Source organism: Marmota flaviventris, chromosome 8 (assembly GCF_047511675.1).
Source record: "Marmota flaviventris isolate mMarFla1 chromosome 8, mMarFla1.hap1, whole genome shotgun sequence".
NCBI lineage: Eukaryota > Metazoa > Chordata > Mammalia > Rodentia > Sciuridae > Marmota > Marmota flaviventris.
This window is the reverse complement of record NC_092505.1, coordinates 58,276,550-58,296,152: the sequence shown is the minus strand read 5'-3', so window position 1 is coordinate 58,296,152 and position 19,603 is coordinate 58,276,550. Positions and strand designations below refer to the sequence as shown.

Sequence of the window (19,603 nt, the reverse complement as noted above, 5' to 3'; positions counted from 1 at the left end):
GATAAATTTCTTAAGTCATATGATCTGCCCAGATTGAGTCAGGAAGACACATACAATTTAAACAGACCAATAACAAAGGAAGAAATAGAAGAAGCCATCAAAAGACTACCAACCAAGAAAAGCCCTGGACCAGATGGGTATACAGCAGAGTTTACAAAACCTTCAACAAAGAATTAATACCAATACTTTTCAAGCTATTTCAAGAAATAGAAAAAGAAGGAGCTCTTCCAAATTCATTCTATGAGGCCAACATCACCCTGATCCCGAAACCAGACAAAGACACTTCAAAGAAAGAAAACTACAGACCAATATCTCTAATGAACTTGGATGCAAAAATTCTCAATAAAATCCTGGCAAATCGAATACAAAAGCATATCAAAAACATTGTGCACCATGATCAAGTAGGATTCATCCCTGGGATGCAAGGCTGGTTCAATATACGGAAATCAATAAATGCTATTCACCAGATCAACAGACTTAAAGATAAGAACCATATGATCATCTCGATAGATGCAGAAAAAGCATTCGACAAAGTACAGCATCCCTTTATGTTCAAAACACTAGAAAAAATAGGGATAACAGGAACTTACCTCAACATTGTAAAAGCTATATATGCTAAACCTCAGGCTAGCATCATCCTAAATGGAGAAAAACTGAAGGCATTCCCTCTAAAATCTGGAACAAGACAGGGATGCCCTCTATCACCACTTCTATTCAATTTAGTTCTTGAAATACTAGCCAGAGAAATTAGATAGACAAAAGAAATTAAAGGCATAAAAATAGGAAAAGAAGAACTTAAATTATCGCTATTTGCGGATGACATGATAATATATTTAACAGCCCCAAAAGGGTCTACAAAGAAACTGCTAGAGTTAATAAATGAATTCAGCAAAGTGGCAGGATATAAAATCAACACGCATAAATCAAAGGCATTCCTGTATATCAGCAACAAAACTTCTGAAATGGAAATGAGGAAAACCACTCCATTCACAATATGCTCAAAGAAAATAAGATACTTGGGAATCAACCTAACAAAAGAGGTGAAAGATTTATACAATGAAAACTACAGAACCCTAAAGAGAGAAATAGAAGAAGATCTTAGAAGATGGAAAAATGTACCCTGTTCATGGATAGGCAGAACTAACATCATCAAAATGGCGATATTACCCAAAGTTCTCTACAGGTTTAATGCGATGCCAATCAAAATCCCAATGGCATTTCTTGTAGAAATAGATAAAGCAATCATGAAATTCATATGGAAAAACAAAAGACCCAGAATAGCAAAAGCAATTCTACGCAGGAAGTGTGAATCGGGAGGTATAGCGATACCAGATTTCAAACTGTACTACAGAGCAATAGTAACAAAAACAGCGTGGTACTGGTACCAAAACAGGCAGGTGGACCAATGGTACAGAATAGAGGACACAGAGACCAATCCACAAAATTACAACTTTCTTATATTTGATAAAGGGGCTAAAAGCATGCAATGGAGGAAGGATAGCATCTTCAACAAATGGTGCTGGGAAAATTGGAAATCCATATGCAACAAAATGAAACTGAATCCCTTTCTCTCGCCATGCACAAAAGTTAACTCAAAATGGATCAAGGACCTAGATATCAAATCAGAGACACTGCATCTGATAGAAGAAAAAGTTGGCTACGATCTATATATTGTGGGGTCAGGCTCCAAATTCCTTAATAGGATGCCCATAGCCCAAGAGTTTATAACAAGAATAAATAAATGGGTCTTACTTAAACTAAAAAGTTTTTTCTCAGCAAGAGAAACAATAAAAGAGGTAAATAGAGAGCCTACATCCTGGGAACAAGTTTTTACCCCTCACACTTCAGATAGAGCCCTAATATCCAGAATATACAAAGAACTCAAAAAATTAAACAATAAGATAACAAATAACCCAATCAACAAATGGGCCAAGGACCTGAACAGACACTTCTCAGAGGAGGACATACAATCAATCAACAAGTACATGAAAAAATGCTCACCATCTCTAGCAGTCAGAGAAATGCAAATCAAAACCACCCTAAGATACCATCTCACTCCAGTAAGATTGGCAGCCATTAGGAAGTCAAACAACAATTAGTGTTGGCGAGGATGTGGGGAAAAGGGTACACTTGTACATTGCTGGTGGGACTGCAAATTGGTGAGGCCAATTTGGAAAGCAGTATGGAGATTCCTGGGAAAGCTGGGAATGGATCCACCATTTGACCCAGCTATCGCCCTTCTCGGACTATTCCCTGAGGATCTTAAAAGAGCGTACTATAGGGATACTGCCACATCAATGATCATAGCAGCACAATTCACAATAGCTAGACTGTGGAACTAACCTAGATGCCCTTCAATAGATGAATGGATAAAAAAAATGTGGCATTTATACACAATGGAGTATTACGCAGCACTAAAAAATGACAAAATCATGGAATTTGCAGGGAAATGGATGGCATTAGAGCAGATTATGCTAAGCGAAGCTAGCCAATCCTTAAAAAAACAAATGCCAAATGTCTTCTTTGATATAAAGAGAGCAACTAAGAACAGAACAGGGAGGAAGAGCATGAGGAAAAGATTAACATTAAACAGAGACGAGTGGGGGGAGAGAAAGGGAGAGAGAAGGGAAACTGTATGGAAATGGTAGGAGACCCTCTATGTTACACAAAATTACATATAAGAGGTTGTGAGGGGAAAGGGAGGGGGGAAACAAGGGAGAGAATTGAACAACAGCAGATGAGGTAGAGAGGGAAGATGGGAGGGGAGGGGAGGGGGGATAGTAGGGGATAGGAAAGGTAGCAGAATACAACAGTCACTAATATGCCTTTATGTAAAAATGTGAGTGTGTAACCGATGTGATTCTGCAATTTTTATTTGGGGTAAAAATCGGAGTTCATAACCCACTTGAGTCAAATGTATGAAAGATGATATATCATGAGCTTTGTAATGTTTTGAACAACCAATAAAAATAAGAAAAAAAAGAAAACAAAACAAACAAACAAAAAAAAAGTTCAAAGCCAGCCTCAGCAAAAGCAAGGCGTTAAGCAATTCAGTGAGACCCTGTCTCCAAATAAAATTCAAAATAGGGCTGGGGATGTGGTCGAGTGCCCCTGAGTTGAATCCCCAGTACCCAGAGGGGGGGGGAGGGGGGGAGAGAGAGAGACAGAGAGAGAGACAGAGAGAAAGAGCAACTAGTGAAATAGGAATTATTTGCCTAATTTACTGCTATGCTTCCAGTGCCTCAACCAGGTCTGGTAGCTAATAGGTATGCAACACATACAGTGAATGAACAAATAAATGAATAATATAGAGGTTACTGTTAACTGCCTCTTCCTTTCTAGTAATTTCTCTTTGCCTTTATCAAGTTTGTGTCCTCTATGTTTAAAACAAAACAAAACCCTTCCCTTTTATTCTGTACCCATTAATTTCTTTAACTTTTTTTTTAAAGAGAGAGAGAAAGTTTTTTTTAATATTTATTTTTTAGTTTTTGGTGGACACAACATCTTTATTTTATTTTTATGTGGTGCTAAGGATCGAACCCAGCGCTCCGTGCATGCCAGGTGAGCACACTACCACTTGAGCCACATCCCCAGCCCAATTTGTTTAACTTTTAAACTTTGTGAAAGACTGATTTAAACCTCTGTCTGTATTTCTTCTTTTGCCCAGACTTAGAGAGATGCTTTTGCTAAAAAGCACTAACTCTGGTATACAGGCAGCCCAACTAGGGAGACTTTCTGGATCTCAGCTATCTGGGTTTGGCCACTAGCCCACATAAAAAATAAGTGTTGGCGAAGATGTGGGGAAAAGACACACTCATACATTGCTGGTGGGACTGCAAATTAGTGCAGCCAATATGAAAAGCAGGATGGAGATTCCTTGGAAATCTGGGAATGGAACCACCATTTGACCCAGCTATCCCTCTCCTCAGTCTATACCCAAAAGACTTAAAAATAGCATACTACAGGGACACAGCCACATCAATGTTTATAGCAGCACAATTCACAATAGCTAAACTGTTGGGTCAACCTGAATGCCCTTCAATAGATGAATGGATAAAAAAAATGTGGCATATATACACAATGGAATTTTACTCAGCAATAAAAGAGAATAAAATCATGGCATTTTGGGGCTGGGGATATGACTCAAGTGGTAGCGCGCTCGCCTGGCATGCGTGCGGCCTGGGTTCGATCCTCAGCACCACATACAAACAAAGATGTTGTGTCCGCCAAAAACTAAAAAAAAATATATTAAAAAAAATTCTCTCTCTCTCTCTCTCTTAAAAAAAAATCATGGCATTTACAGGTAAATGGATGGCATTGGAGAAGATAATGCTAAGTGAAGTTAGCTGATCCCCCCCAAAACAAATGCCAAATGTTTTCTCTGATATAAGGAGGCTGACTCATAGTGGGGTAGGGACGGGGAGCATGGGAGGAATAAATGAATTCTAGATAGGGCAGAAGGGTGGGAGGGAAAGGGAGGGAGCAGGGGATTAGCAAGGAAGGTGGAATGTGATAGACATCATTATCCAAAGTACATGTATGAAGACACGAATTGGTGTCAACATTCTTTATATACAACCAGAGATATGAAAAATTGTGCTGATATGTGTAATGAGAATTGTAATGCATTCTGCTATCATTTATTTTTTTTAAAAATCAAAAAAAAGAATAAAAAATAGGCAAATGATAAAAAAAGGGGGAAATGAATTTTATGTGGTTTGATTAAGCTGCTGGTCCCACCTAAGCAGTTACTTTTTTTTTTTTTTTTTTTTTTTGGTATGGGGGCTTGAACTCAGGGGCATTCAACTACTGAGCCACATCCCCAGTCCTATTTTGTATTTTATTTAGAGACAGGGTCTCACTGAGTTGCTTAGCGCCTTGCTTTTGCTGAGACTGGCTTTGAACTTGTGATCCTCCTGCCTCAGCTGCCTGAGCCCCTAGGATTACAGGTGTGGGCCACTGTGCTGGCACCAGTTACAATTTATAGAAGCAAAAGCTAGGTGATATACATAATTTTAGCTAGGCTGTGTTAGCCAGGGAATATGTTAGTCTTAATTTCCCTGGTGTCTGTCCTCAGCACAAGGAAGTGTTTATTATCAGCATGAGGAGGAGCTCTCTGTTTCACCTCCTCACTTGAGGCCAGGGATGCCTGATAGGTAACTAAAAGCAGAATAAAAGCTTGGCATCTTTGCCTTAATTTTGTATCTATCTCTTTTATTACCTTAAATTTTGGGTCAGATTCCTGCTCAACTCTACATACAGTAATGTTAATCATTGAAGGAATGTTCATCCCAAAATGTTAATCTGCCCCTTTCAAGGACAAAGACAAGAGTAATTAAGGTATAAGAGTTACTAAATTAAGATTGTCAGCTGCCAGCTTTTGCAAATTCCTGTTCCAGACCCCTGGAGTGGTGCCTGGAAGTCTTCAAACAGTGGAACCTTTCAGGCAGATTAAACTGCCCTTCACCCCAATCCAAGCAAAAACAATTATCTCATGGGAACCAAAGTGCCCCCTTCCAGGATCACAGGTCTGATAAATGCCCTGTGAAACAAATGAAGAGTGCTCCCTATCCTTGACACCTGTAAGTCTTGTGTGACCAGAAATGAGATAATGATCAACCAGATCACAGTTTGACCAAGACTACTTCAGTATGCATACCTCTTGCCCCCTGTTCTATTCTCCCTCTAGTTAAAGCTGAAGCTCATGTCAGTACCCAGGTATACAGGGCTGAGATGCTTAATCTCACTTGCCTTCCCCAATACAGCCATACTAACTAATGTTTCTTTCCCACTTTGTATTGTTATTTTTTTCATTTGGTTTTGGGGTAAGTGGTTGGACCTGATTTATTGAGACCCCCAGCGTCAGGCCTTTGGCCTAGGTTGCTAGTAAAATATATCACAAATACACAATTGTTCTGTCACAAATACACAACTGTTCTTTCAAGTAACAACATTAATTTCATCATCACCAAATCCAGTATTTGTTTTTCTCTCTTGATCCTATATCTCTACAGCATTTCATACTAAAAATCAATCTATCCTTCATGAGATTTTAATTTATTTTTGTTCTTGTGGTAGTTCATTACCTCCTACTCCTGATCAATCATTACCTGACCCCTTTCACCTCATCTCTGTAGATATACTCCAATGTTCTTTCTTGTCTAAATTTTCTTTTTGAAAATCACGTTTGTAGCCACATGTGATGTCACGTGAGTGTAGTCCCAGCTACAGAGAAGTCTGAGGCAGGAGGCTTGCTTGAGCCCAGGAGCTTGTGAACTCAAGTGTGGGCAACACAGTGTGACTTTGTCTCACAAAAATACCACACAAAACACACACACACACAAAAAAAAAACAAAGGCCTCATTGGTTCTTATGGTTCAGAATTATTTCTATGAAGATGATTCTAACTCCAGAGTTCTTTCTTGAGTTTTAAAAACTTTTATTTTCAAATATTTTTTGGCCAATTTCTGTTGAAAAACTCAGAAATACCTCCCCTCCACCAAGTCCAGCACTGAACTTATCATTTTCTTCTCTTTTACCTATGATGTTACTCCCTTCCTGAGGAACAGTTACCAAGGCCACCCATTTAATCATTAATACCTAGCAGAATTTTATATTCTTCACATGCACACCACCCTTTTGGAACTACTTAATATTTATATTCTACATCAGTGCTGTCCCACAGAACTTTCTGCAATGAAGCAAATGTCCAATATAGTAACCACTAGCAACATTATTTCTGAGCAGTTGAAATGTGCCTTATTGAACTGAGGAACTAAACATTTAACTTTAGTTAATTTAAACTTAAATTACCACATGGGGCAATGGTCACTATATCAAATACCATCAGAATACCTATTTCTTAATATCAAGTACAAAGTAATAATAAAAAATACAAAATCTTGAAGCAGATTGCCTGGGTTTGAATCTCAACCCCATAATTTACTAGCAATGTGACCTTGGAAAAGTCAGGTTAACATCTCTGTGCCTCAACTTATTCATGGTCAAATGGGACACTAATAGTACCCTACTTTACAGATAATATATCATATATATAACTTTAAAATAATGTTAATAATGATAGTTAACCTTACTTTGATCTTTAAAATGATCATATATATGATCTTAAATGTAATATACATGTGTGTATACATATGTATGTGTATATATATATACATGTGTGTATCTATCAATCAATCAATCAATCTATCTATCTATCTTGTTCCCTCTGTTAGATCTACTTCATATTCTTAGTGAGAATAGACTATGCCTTTTCTTATTTCCCCCCAGTGCTTGTACATTGTTTGGACATTGTTGTCCAAAGAGGACATCAATATATATTGATTGTATGCAATGTGTGATTAGAGAGTTAAAATCCCATTAAAATGAACCAGAAATGGCAAATCAATTTTCTTATTTATAATCTGTGAAAAAATTAAACTTTGAAAGTCTTTATTTTTATAATTAGGAATAGTCATGCATTTATATAACTCCATTAGACTTGAGGTAACAAAACAACAAAAGAAAAATACCACAAAACAAAACCTTTCCTTCATTTAAAAATTAAAAAAAATTTTTTTTTAAAGTTGTAGATGGATACAATACATTTATTTACTTACTATGTAGTGCTGAGATCGAACCCAGTGCCTCATGCATGCTAAGCAGGCACTATACCACTGAACTACAACCCCAGCCCCCAACTTTTCCTTCTTTTATCTTCAATTCACTTATAAACACCTCTATGCTAAATACCGAATCCAAAATGTTAATTACTGAGTACCTACATATAAACTCATTAGCTTCAACCAGTACCTAAAATTAAACAATTATATTACCACCTTTATCCTCTCTATTTTTAGTTGGCTGTTACCAGATCTTAAACGAGCTAAATTGAGCAACTGTTTCTAAGAGTTTTGAAGAGGGGGTATTCATGTATCTACATTAGTTCTGGAGATTCCCTTTCACAAGTCTCAATAATATAGGAACTATAATTGTAATATAAAAGTTGCTGCAAGAGACAGTATCCTAGCTATTTAGGTAAAGTCTTTATAAGCTTTAAGCAGTTTTTTTTTTCCCTAGAGAGAACTATTTATTTTACTATAATAACAGTAAAAGTGTTTTACATGTCTATGACAATTTATTTTAAGATTAGTTTTAAAATGCTTTTTACAAAAAATTATTTTAATTAGGTATATATGACAGCAGAATGAATTTTGCTTCATTGTACACAATTTCAGCACAACTTTACATTTCTGTGGTTGTACATGATGTAGTGTTGTACCACATGTCCAGTCATACATGTACCTAGGGTAATGATGTCCATCTCATTCCACCATGTTTCCTACCTCCATTCCCCCTCACCATCCTTTGTCCCATCAAAGTTCCTCCATTTTCCCATGTCCCCCCAATTATAGATCAGCATCTACTTATTAGATAGAACATTTGGCCTTTGGTTTTTTGAAATTGGCTTACTTCATTTAGCTTGATATTCCATTGTGTATATGTACCACATTTTCTTTATATATTCGTCTACTGAAGGGCATTTAGGTTGCTTCTACAGTTTAGCTATTGTGAATTCAGCTGCTATGAACATCAATGTGGCTGCATTACTATAGTATGCTGATTTTAAGTCCTTTGGGTATAGACGGAGGAGTGGGATAGCTGGGTCAGATGGTGGTTCCATTCCAAGTGTTCTAAGGAATCTCCCTACTGCTTTCCAGAGTGGTTGCACCAATTTGCAGTCCCACCAACAATGAATGAGTGTGCCTTTTTACCTATATCTCACCATCATAAAATGGTTTTTATTTATGTTGTCAAAAATGTATTCTTTTCAAAGAAGAAAGACAGAGATCAACTAGCTTAAGATAACAATGAACGCAAGGTCATTTTCAGTCTCTCATGACCCATTCATCTACACAAATGTAATTCAGACCAGACTGGCTTTAAAAGAATCAATTAGTACCACACTCATGCCAATAAAATCAGTCACACTATTATATAACATTTTTTCTTTGACTATTTGTACTTTTTACTCCTGTATCCTCTTGTTTAATTTTATACCCTTCCAAGAATTCCTAGAACTACATGAAGAGTTCAAAAATCTTCAGTCTATTCTAAGCTAATTGCTAGGGAACCCTAATTACTTTCTTCAAAAGCAGGGGGCTTCCAAAAGGAATTGCTATTGTTGCTTCTAAAATTTGTTCAGTCTTGAGAACTAATTTCATGTTGGCCTGCTCTCCAGGATATGCATAAAAGTATTAATTGCAAATACAATCAAGTCCCCATTCTAACATAAGGGGATACTGACATAGTTTCTTTTGAAAATTTTGCTACTAGTTATACTTAGGAAATTTTACATATCTGTTACCCTCAGTTACTCTTCGGGTTGGGTCCTCAATTGGTCTCTCACATTTTTGTCCCCAAACTGCTCTCTGCTTTCTCCACACATCATTTAACCCTCAATGGTTTCTTACCTCCAAATATTTCCATTTTTCTCCTGGAACCTTACACCATTATTAAAAAAAATTCATCTTACCTTCAACCTCATTTTATTTCTAGTGCCTACCTTTACCCCTAATGCATTTCTCTTTGAGCCTCTCAGATATATGCCATTCACTCTTCAACACTCTACCTTCAAGTTGAGAAACAGGAAATGACTTGCTTACTCTCCAACGTTACTTCTATACATTGTTCTTCCACCTTATGTAAGAAATCTGTTCTTGTGAAGAGAGAGCCTACAGAATGGGAGAAAATCTTTACCACCTGAACCTCAGATAGAGCATTAATCTCTAGGGTATACAAAGAACTCAAAAAACTAAACACCAAACAAAAAATAAATAAATAACCCAATCAATAAATGGGCACAGGAACTGCTCAGGCAATTCACAGAATAAATATGATCAGTCAACAAATATATGAAAAAGTGTTCAACATCTCTAGCAATTGGAGAAATGCAAATTAAAACCACACTGAGATTTTATTTTACTCCAGTCAGAATGGCAATTATCAAGAACACAAGTAACAATAAATGTTGGTGAGAATGTGAAGAAAAAAGTACACTCATACATTCCTGGTGGGACTAAAAATTGGTGCAACCAGTCTGCAGAACAGTGTGGAGATTGACCCAGTTATTCCACTCCTCAGTATACACCCAAAGGACTTAAAATCAGCATACTATAGTAACGCAGCCACATCGATGTTAATAGCAGCTCAATTCACAATAACTAAGCTATGGAACCAACCTAGGTGCCCTTCAACAAATAAATGGATAAAGAAAATGTGGTATATATACACAATGGAATATTATTTAGCCATAAAGAAGAATGAAATTATGGCATTTTCCAGTAAATGGATGGATATGGAAACTGTCATGCTAAGTGAAATAAACTAATTTCCCAAAACCAAAGGGTGAATAGTCTCTATGATATACAAATGGTAACACACAATAAGGGGGTGCAGAGGGAAGGATAAAAGTTCATTGGATTAGACAAAAGGGAATGAAAGAAAGATGGGGAATGGGAATAGGAAAGACAGTAGAATGAATCTGACATAACTTTCCTTTGTTCATTATGAATACATGACCAGTGTAACTCCACATCATTTACAACTACAAGAATGGGAAGTTATATTCCACATATGTATGTCAAAATACACTCTATTGTCATGTATATCTAAAAATAACTTAAAAAAAGAAAAAAGAAAGAAACCTACTCTTTAGAATTTTTGGACAATCAGCTATACTCCCCCTCTCCTGCTGCCTTATTGTTAATACCCCGCAGCAGCTTCTTATCAGCATCTGATTCTTAGTCTTGCACCTCTGCTTTAAATCTTCTATTAACCACTTTTATGTCCACCTGGAAAACCAATTCCCCACTCTCCCCAGTGTTCCTCAAAATACTGTTCACCTCTACCAGAATCATCACAGATGTTTTGTAAAATGCAGATTCCAGGGTACTCTGAAAAAGAATATACAGGGGCAAGGTCCAAGAATCAAATGAAAACTGTCAGACTGGTCATTGAAACAAAATATATTTATATCCTATTTATAAGAGACACCATCAATATAAAGACATCAGAAATATGAAAGTGAAAAAATGGAAAAAGATTTGCAGCACAAATGCTAACTAACATAAATTGTTTTTGCTATTTTAATATCACAGAAGATAAACTTCAAGGTACAATGTATTACCAGGTATACACAGGGCCATATCACAATAATACACCATTAAATTCTTCAGGAAGTTTAAACAATCTTAAATTAGCATACATATAAGCTCAAAATACATAAACAAAAAACAGAATTAAAAAATGGACAAATCTATACTTATAGTAGGAGTTATAATACTCATTCCTTAGTAACTGATGAAACAGGCAGGCAGGAAAAAAAATCAATAGAGATATAGAACAATTAAACAAATAATTAACAATCTTGAGCTAATTGACATACTTAGAACACTGTACTCAACAAGCAAGACAAATTCTTTCAAAATCATAAATCACCACAACTAACACAAGAAAAAATACATTTTTCTAAATGTTATTGAAAAATTTCCCACATAGAAAAACTTAAGTTCAAATGGTTATACCTGTGAATTCAAATATCTAAGGAAAAAATAATACCAATCTTTTATAAACTCTTTTGGAGACAATATTCGTCAAGTATTTTTGTACATGTGTGATGCTGGGGATCAAACCCAGTGCCTCACGTATGCTAGTCAAATGCTCTATTGCTGAGCCACAACTCCAGCCCTTGCCAACTTTTTAATAAGGCTAATATAATCCTGATATCAAAATTCTACAAGGAGGGCTGGGGTTGCGGCTCAGTGGTAGAGCGCTTGCCTAGGCTATGTGAAGCACTGGGTTCGATCCTCAGCACCACATAAAAATAAAATAAACAGAATAAAGATATAGTGTCCATCTACAAAAAACAACAACAACAAAATTCTACAGGAGATTATAGAAAGGACAATAACAGGCCAACCTTTCTCATGAATTTAGATGCAAAAAACTGAAAAAAAAATAGGAAACTGGATCTAGTGATACATCAAAAGACAGGCTTATCAAGACCAAGTTGGATTTATTCCAGAATTGCAAGTTTGATTTAACATTTAAAAACCAACTAACATAATTTACCAAGACAAAAAAATTAACCAGGAAAATCATGATTATCATAACAATTCAACTGATAAAATTCAATACCCACTCATGATACAAACTTCTATCAAAATGGGACTAAAAGGAATTTCTTTAATAACTTGTACCTACAAAAAAATTTTACAGCAAACACTTTACTTCATGGTACAATTAAAAATTTCCCAAGATTGGAAATGAAACAAAGATGCATATTACTGACACTTTGATTTCACCTGGTACTGAGTTTTAGCTGACTCAATACTACAAAGGTAGGGGGCAAGGCAAAGGTGGAATATGTGCAGACTGGGCTCCAGGTGGGGGTAGGGTAAAGGGTAAAGGAAGGGACAAAATTTGACAAAAGTTCAATTTCAACTTCAAATTGTAAAGCACTAGAGTATAAGTGTGTATCTATTAAGCTTCTCTGATTCTCTTTATAAGCCTATAGACTAGATACAGCAGATACTGTTATTTACTTCTATTTTGTAGATGATGTAACTAAGCCTCAGGAAGTAAACTGATTAGTCCAAAGTCTCTCTTGAAGAAGCAAATGCAATTGACCCAGGGAGTGGTTGTTTACATCTAAGTTTCTTTTCAATGTGCCACACCTTTTGTAGAAAGGGACCTAGAAAAGTCTAAAGAAAAATTTTGTTCAGCATATGCTGTATGGTCTCCTAAACCTAAATAAAATTGCCATTGAATTCATGATCTAAAACTTCCATAAGAATTTAGAAACATGGTAGGCTAAAATAACACAGATAGGTTGATTTCCACTTCAAACTCATAGAAATGCTATAAAAATATTTTCAGAAAGATAAAGACAAAGAGAGATAAACTACCACAAAAGAAAGTCAAGAGAAAGAAAGGGATATCTCCAGAGGCTAGAAATGAAGACAGCACTTATATAAATATGAGTAAGAAACCAGAACTGAAACAAATTCAGATGTAGCTTCAGGGACTGGTGACTGGATTTTAGTGCCTGTCCAGGAATAGCAGACCCATTTTCCAGCTTTTAAGGCAAGCATGTGTACAGGTAAGTGATAAACCCTAAACTGTGGTTTCTTTCTTGAAATCTGGACTCTTGATGAGCTACCTAGTCAGTGAAAGAGACAGTTGGAAAAATTGTGTCTATAGATTCAGGGAAACAGAAAAAAACTTTTTGTCAAGGACTTCAGATGCGTGTGGTAGAGAACAGGCAAAAGGTCTAAAAGAAATGAAAATCGTAGGCCTGAGCTACAAATGGATGTTGGGGGAAATCTACATTATTTACATGACATGAAAACTGAGCTGAGAAATTATAAGAACCATGAACATTCCAGTGGGCCGTAGGAACAAAAGATATGAAAAGGCACTATACAAGGATAATTTTACAACATCTAAGAATTTAGAAACATGGTAGGACTTCAGCAGGATGAAGAAAAAAAAATTCTGCTGAAAATGTGAATATTTTCCAAGAATTACAAACAATACAAGGAGGTATATTTCTACAAAGTAGAGCAGTATATACAGCAAGTAGGAATCTTCTCCTATAGCTCCCCAAATAGTATAATCCAAAATATATACTATATAAACTATAAAGCAAGCATGTTGAAAATTATTACAATAAAAAGGGCAAACCACAGGGCTGTGACTCAGTGGTAGAGCAACTTGCCTTAGCATGTATGAAGCACTGGGTTCGATTCTTAGCACTGCACATGAATAAAGTCCATATATATATATATATATATATATATATATTTTTTTTTTTTTTTTTCTTATAAAGTACAGGGCTGGGGTTGTAGCTCAGTGGCAGAGCACTTGCCTCACACATGTGAGCACTGGGTTCGATCCTCAGTACCACATAAAAATAAATAAATAAAATAAAGATTTTTTTAAAAGTGTAAACCATATTGAAAAAAAATAGTACAGCTTGAAAATTTCGGGCATTTGATAAAGAACCAAAGGAACACCTAGAAATTTAAAATTATACTTATTTGAAAAACTGAGTAGATATGATAAAAAATAGATTAAATATAGCTGAAGAAATTCTTAGTTAATTGAAAGAAAAATATGAGTACATCATCTGGAATACATAAAAATTCAAAAGGAAGAGAGTGAATGAGGAGAGACAAACAGATAATGGCTTAAAATTTTGAAAAATGAAGATATGAGAAGTACAGCAATTTCTGAATAGAGTGATGAACAAAAACTCATTTGCACCTAAACATAGGTTAGTATAACTGCACAACATGAAAGATTAAAAAAAAAATAAAAAATATATTTTTTTAGTTGTAGATGGACACAATACCTTTTGCTTTATTTTTTATGTGGTGCTGAGGATCAAACCCAGTGCCACACACATGCTAGACAAGCGCTCTACCACTGAGCCACAATCCCAGCCCAAAACCCACATCTTTCATAAGTAACTAGAAATTAACTTAAGAATAGTAATTAGGTGGACAGAAGATTTCTAATTAATAGCAACACATGTTAGTCCCTATGCTTTATATTTTGCACCTGAATAGCACAGCTTAAAAAAAAAGATCAAATAGAAACTAAGACATGTAAAGCATTTAGCATAATACGTGGCACATACCAGCTGCCTAACAAATGCCAGCTTTTATTATTACTTAATGTTTACTGTAGTATAATCTAATCATGTAATTTGAAGGCATTATCTTTAGTATGACTACTAAAAACATAAGAGACACATACTCTGACATCCACTGAGCAGCCCACAGTCCATGATGGATTTCCCAACACTTGATTTTGGCAGAGAAGATGGACTAGTGAAGATTTTCCAACACCTGGAAAAGATACAAGAACTATAGTAATATGAAAGACATACTGAAATCTCTATGTTCAAAGTAAGAATAAGAATATGCAGTAATAATGGTATTTAAAGTGCAATATGTTTAAAGGTATGTTCAGATCATATCAATGATATAAGCTTGAAATAAGAATGAAAGTGAAGATAGTTAAGGGCAGTGATCCTTTTCAATTTAGCATCAAAATCAGAGAGCTGGATCCTGGTCCCAGGCTTTCCAATTTAGCATGTCTATAATAGCATCCAGGATTTTAAAATTTCTAACATGTTCTCAGGTGATACTGATGCTACTAGTCTGGGAGCTTCACTTTGAACCACTGGAGTAGGGCAATTTCATAATAACTAACCCCTTTCCTGGTAAATATTTGACTATCTACTCAGCCTATTTTAGGATTGCAGAATGTTAACAGATTTTAGAGGTAATCCATCTACCCTGTACACCCATGATGAGGTACAGGGTCCCTTTCATGGCACCCTGTTACCCTGTTACTGAATGCTGTCAGTAAGCAGGACTTACCATCTAACAAATCCATTTTCAGGCACTCCAATTCTCCCAGTTAGTGATTTTTTAAAAGCAGCACAAATTTACCCTTTGAATCAAAAGAGCAACTCTAATTTCTTCTACATCATGGTCTTTTACTTTGAAGCAGCATTTTATCTCATTTTAGATCTCCTTCTGGTCTTAAGGCAATCTAATTATTAATGCTAAGGGTGGCACTTGGGAGATCTGTATGAAGAAAGGGAATGAACACTCCCCTATACCTCTTTGGAGTCACTCATTCATTTAAAAGCATTTTGGGATTCCATTATGACAGGTATAGTTGGGGAATCTTTATGAATCACTAGCTACCTCAATGATTTAGATCATCTCTGTGAATTATTATGTATAAATCCATCACTTATGTTTATTCCTTCTATTGTGATGATATGCATGGTATACTTTAAAATAATACAAATATCATAAGCCTTTGCTTACATAGCTTGCTCTACCACAAACAGCCTATCCATCCTCTCTCTCCTCCCCCACTGACCTGGTCAATTACTCTTTCAAGACTCAGGAACATTCTAAAAAGTATTTTATGACTCCATACAGGTAGAACTAAGCACACCATCCAATGCACTTCCACTCTACCCAGTATATTTTCCTATAGGGCACTTTAAACAGTTTTACTCTTATTTCTAGGTTTTATTCACTGTTTAAGTTCCTTGAGTGTTGGGGCTGGGTTTTACTCCTTTTTTTTTTTTTTTTTTAATGGACAGTACTCAGAACAGGGCCTTAATCAGTATTTATTGACTAAAAGTTTCTATGTGAATGGGTATGGTTGTATTATGTCTGTGATACATAAGTGCTCTTTAAGCATCAAACTGGGAGGCCAGCCTTAGCAGCTTAGCAAGACCCTGTATATTAATAAATAAAAAATAAAAAGGGATGGGGGTATAACTTAGTGGATAGAGCACCTCCGGGTTTAATCCCCATATCATGGTAGGGGACAATTTGCAAGTTGTTATAGAATCTTCATAAACACTTAAATATTTCCATAGTACTTTATACAGTAGATATAATGATTTATTTAACTATTCTATCATTATTATAGATTTAGTGTGTTTAAAAAATTTCACTACACTAAGTTTTTATTTCTATTTAAACATTTGTTTAAAATTATTTCCTTGGTATGTCTTCCAAGAACATCAACATGTACAAGGGAAAAAAATTAAAAGTTCTTAATACATGTTGGCAAATTACTTTCATCTGATTACACTGTCACCAGTCACACATATGAACATGTAGCTGTTTTTCTTTATCTTTGCTATTTTGATAAGAGAAAAAAAACCCGAGACTTGCTTTATTCTGCTTTACTTTCTGGGAAAGATATAAATTATGATCATCTCTGTTCATCTTTCCCCTGCCCATTTATCTACTGGGTTTTATTATTAATTTATATGACCTCTTTATGCACTAAAGATATTAATAATCTAATATAATTGAAAAATTTCCCAAGGTTTTCTTTTTTCTTCTTTTTTAGCATATCAGCATTTAAGATTTCTGAGTACTCAAACTTCATTTCATTGCATATGTTCATTACTGAATTGCATGTTATCGTTAATCTTTAGGGCATATTGTTAACATTGTGTTTACATATGTTTATGTTGGAGCACATATCAAGGCATTTAGTTATCAGCTTCATGCAAGGCTTAAGTCCTAGTTTAGCTTTACTGTGTCAGGGTAAATATCTCTATGCAGTAATATTGTATATCTCTCCATGAACAAACAGCTTTAGGTGGTAAGTATTAGTGACAATGGATGAAACTAATAGTTAAGAAAGGCTGAAGTGCTAGGCATAGAGGCCAATTATTTATTTCTTTTGAGAATTTTAGGAGGTTCTGATTCTATATTTCTGTCGTTGAAGTAAATTAGATCAAAAGAATAAACTTGATTTGCTTTTGGGGAAAAAAGGCCCAATATAATCAAATAAATGTCAGCTCCAAATACAGTTGTTGGTAATGTATTAAGCTCATCCCTAATCTCTGAAAGAACAAAGAGAAAACAGTATGTTTATGTTATTAAGTCTTTCATGATTCTTAATAGATTATCAAATATTTCTGTCTGTAGGATACAAAAGAAGTCTCCGAATCTCAAGTCATTCCTTTATGTATTTGAAAAACTCTCAAAAGTTCACAAAGGAAATAAACCTTTTATTCAAAATTAACTTTGAAGTTTGAACATGAAGTGCAAAGTGTGTATTCTGACCTGTTAATTAGAAAATCACTGTTAAGAGGAAACTGATAAAAAGACAATAACCGACTTTGCACATAAAACCAAATAGTGAATGTGTGACAGGATCAATCACCTTCCAGGTGGGCATTATGCAGGCCCTGATGTCTCTTTTAAAACTAATGAAAAATGGGGTGGGTGGAGGGAAAACTTACTAACTGCCTGACTACTTTTCCACATTTAATGCAGTGGCCAATTCTACCTGTTATTGCAATGCACTGATTCTACAGTTTTAATCCCAGCATCTAATACAATATACCTACTGAAAAACACAATAAATAAACTAACTCCAATAGCATGTAACATGAAGGGACTGCTAGATACAATAGAAAATGGAATTACTTAGTAGAAAGAACATCTACTTTATACACCATTAAGATCTGTGTTAACTCTGGATTCTAGTCTTAAATTGTATTTGATGATGAGTATTGCCAAGTCCCTTTAGGCCACCATTACTTTCTTCATCAGTTACACCAAGTGATTTTATTGATTTAATGTCATTTTAAGCTCCACAATAAAAGAAATGAAATTGACATACATTGGGATTATATTTATAGATTTTCATAATGCAAGAATATTAAATAATATTTGAGGAATATTAAATAATACTTTTTGTAAGATATGTTGAATTGCAAATGTTCCCATGCAATGTGACGATGTTCCTCTCCCACCATAATTTGATATACTCTCTGTAAGGCTAGCTTTCAAGCTCTTTGGGGTATGTCCTCTTTGTCTCCAAGCATGTAACACAATGTCATCGCTTACAGCACACAAAGATCAAATCCAGAAAAGCACATCTATAACAGCATTTATTCAAGTTTTTAGGAGAGTCGTAGGTTATGTGGGAAAGAGAGTAAGGCTGTTGGAGCGATGGTGCAGATTTCAAAGGTAGTTTTCAAATGTCCAGGGAGTCAAAAGAAGTATTTTAACACTAGGATTAAGTTAGGCTCAGGATTAAGTCCTAGTCACTTTTGAGTGTGGCCTTCATCTTCATCTTTCTCTGTTTCCTACAATTCAGAACATAATAGGTTTTTCAGTTAAGATTAAATGAGAATATGGAAATCCATTTTTGGATTAAGAGTGAAATAGGATTACCACTCACTATTTCATTGCGTAACATATGTGTTTAAGCTCGTGGGTTCAAACCAGTTGTCATTTACAACTCTGCTACTCGCTTTTCTCTCCTCTATAATGGGGTCAAAGGACTAATCTTGGAATTAAATGAATTAATATACCAAAGCGCTCGCCAGTGTCATTCTTGGTGCACGTCAGACTTAACAAAATATTCTGAAGGCACTGTCCTACTAACTTCTGTACCCTTCCTTACACGGCTCCCAATAAAATAACAGCGCCAGCACTTTTAAAAGTAAGTCAATTGATAAAAAAATTATTATTATTTTAAATAAAGCAATTCTCTTAAGCAGCGGTCGCTCGGAAGCCGAACGTGGAAAACCGCAACCGCAGACCAAGGCGCTAACTCCACTACCAGCCCCCCACCACGCGACGACGGCGATTCGGCAAATGGAGCAAAGTCCTCTGGGAAGTGTAGTCTTTAGGCTCCGAAAGGGAACTCAGCTACAGACCGAAAAGCCAGGAAGCTGGGGACAGCAGTGAAGGGTGAGAGGTATTGGGTAACTGAAAAGTGTCGGGAGCCACAGAGGAGGGTTTAGCCGCTCACCTGAGTCTCCCAACACCAGTACCTTCACCCGATCCAGGGACGCCATCTTGCCACTGCTTTCGCTGGGGTCAACGCCTGTTCCGGGATTCTAGGCCAATCACAGCGGGACAGGGAGGGCACGGCCTTCAATTTCATTGGTCGGCCGCAGTGTGACTCTCTTGATTGAAGGCTAACCTATGGTGATAGGCTGGTCTGGTTAAAGGCAGCGAGTGGTTTC

At 35.9% G+C, this 19,603-nt stretch overlaps 1 protein-coding gene across 1 annotated transcript in view; it reads right to left on the bottom strand.

The window, feature by feature from the left end:
- Window positions 1–19,456, bottom strand: part of Rabl3 (RAB, member of RAS oncogene family like 3) — a 48,729-nt gene extending 29,273 nt beyond the window's left edge. The window contains exons 1-2 of the mRNA XM_027935977.2: window positions 19,387–19,456; window positions 14,824–14,915 (exon numbers count right to left, since the gene is read on the bottom strand). Coding sequence (XP_027791778.1) covers window positions 14,824–14,915; window positions 19,387–19,432 — 138 coding nt within the window. The 5' untranslated portion in view covers window positions 19,433–19,456. The remainder of the gene's footprint in view (window positions 1–14,823; window positions 14,916–19,386) is intronic.
- Window positions 19,457–19,603: the final 147 nt, after the last annotated feature.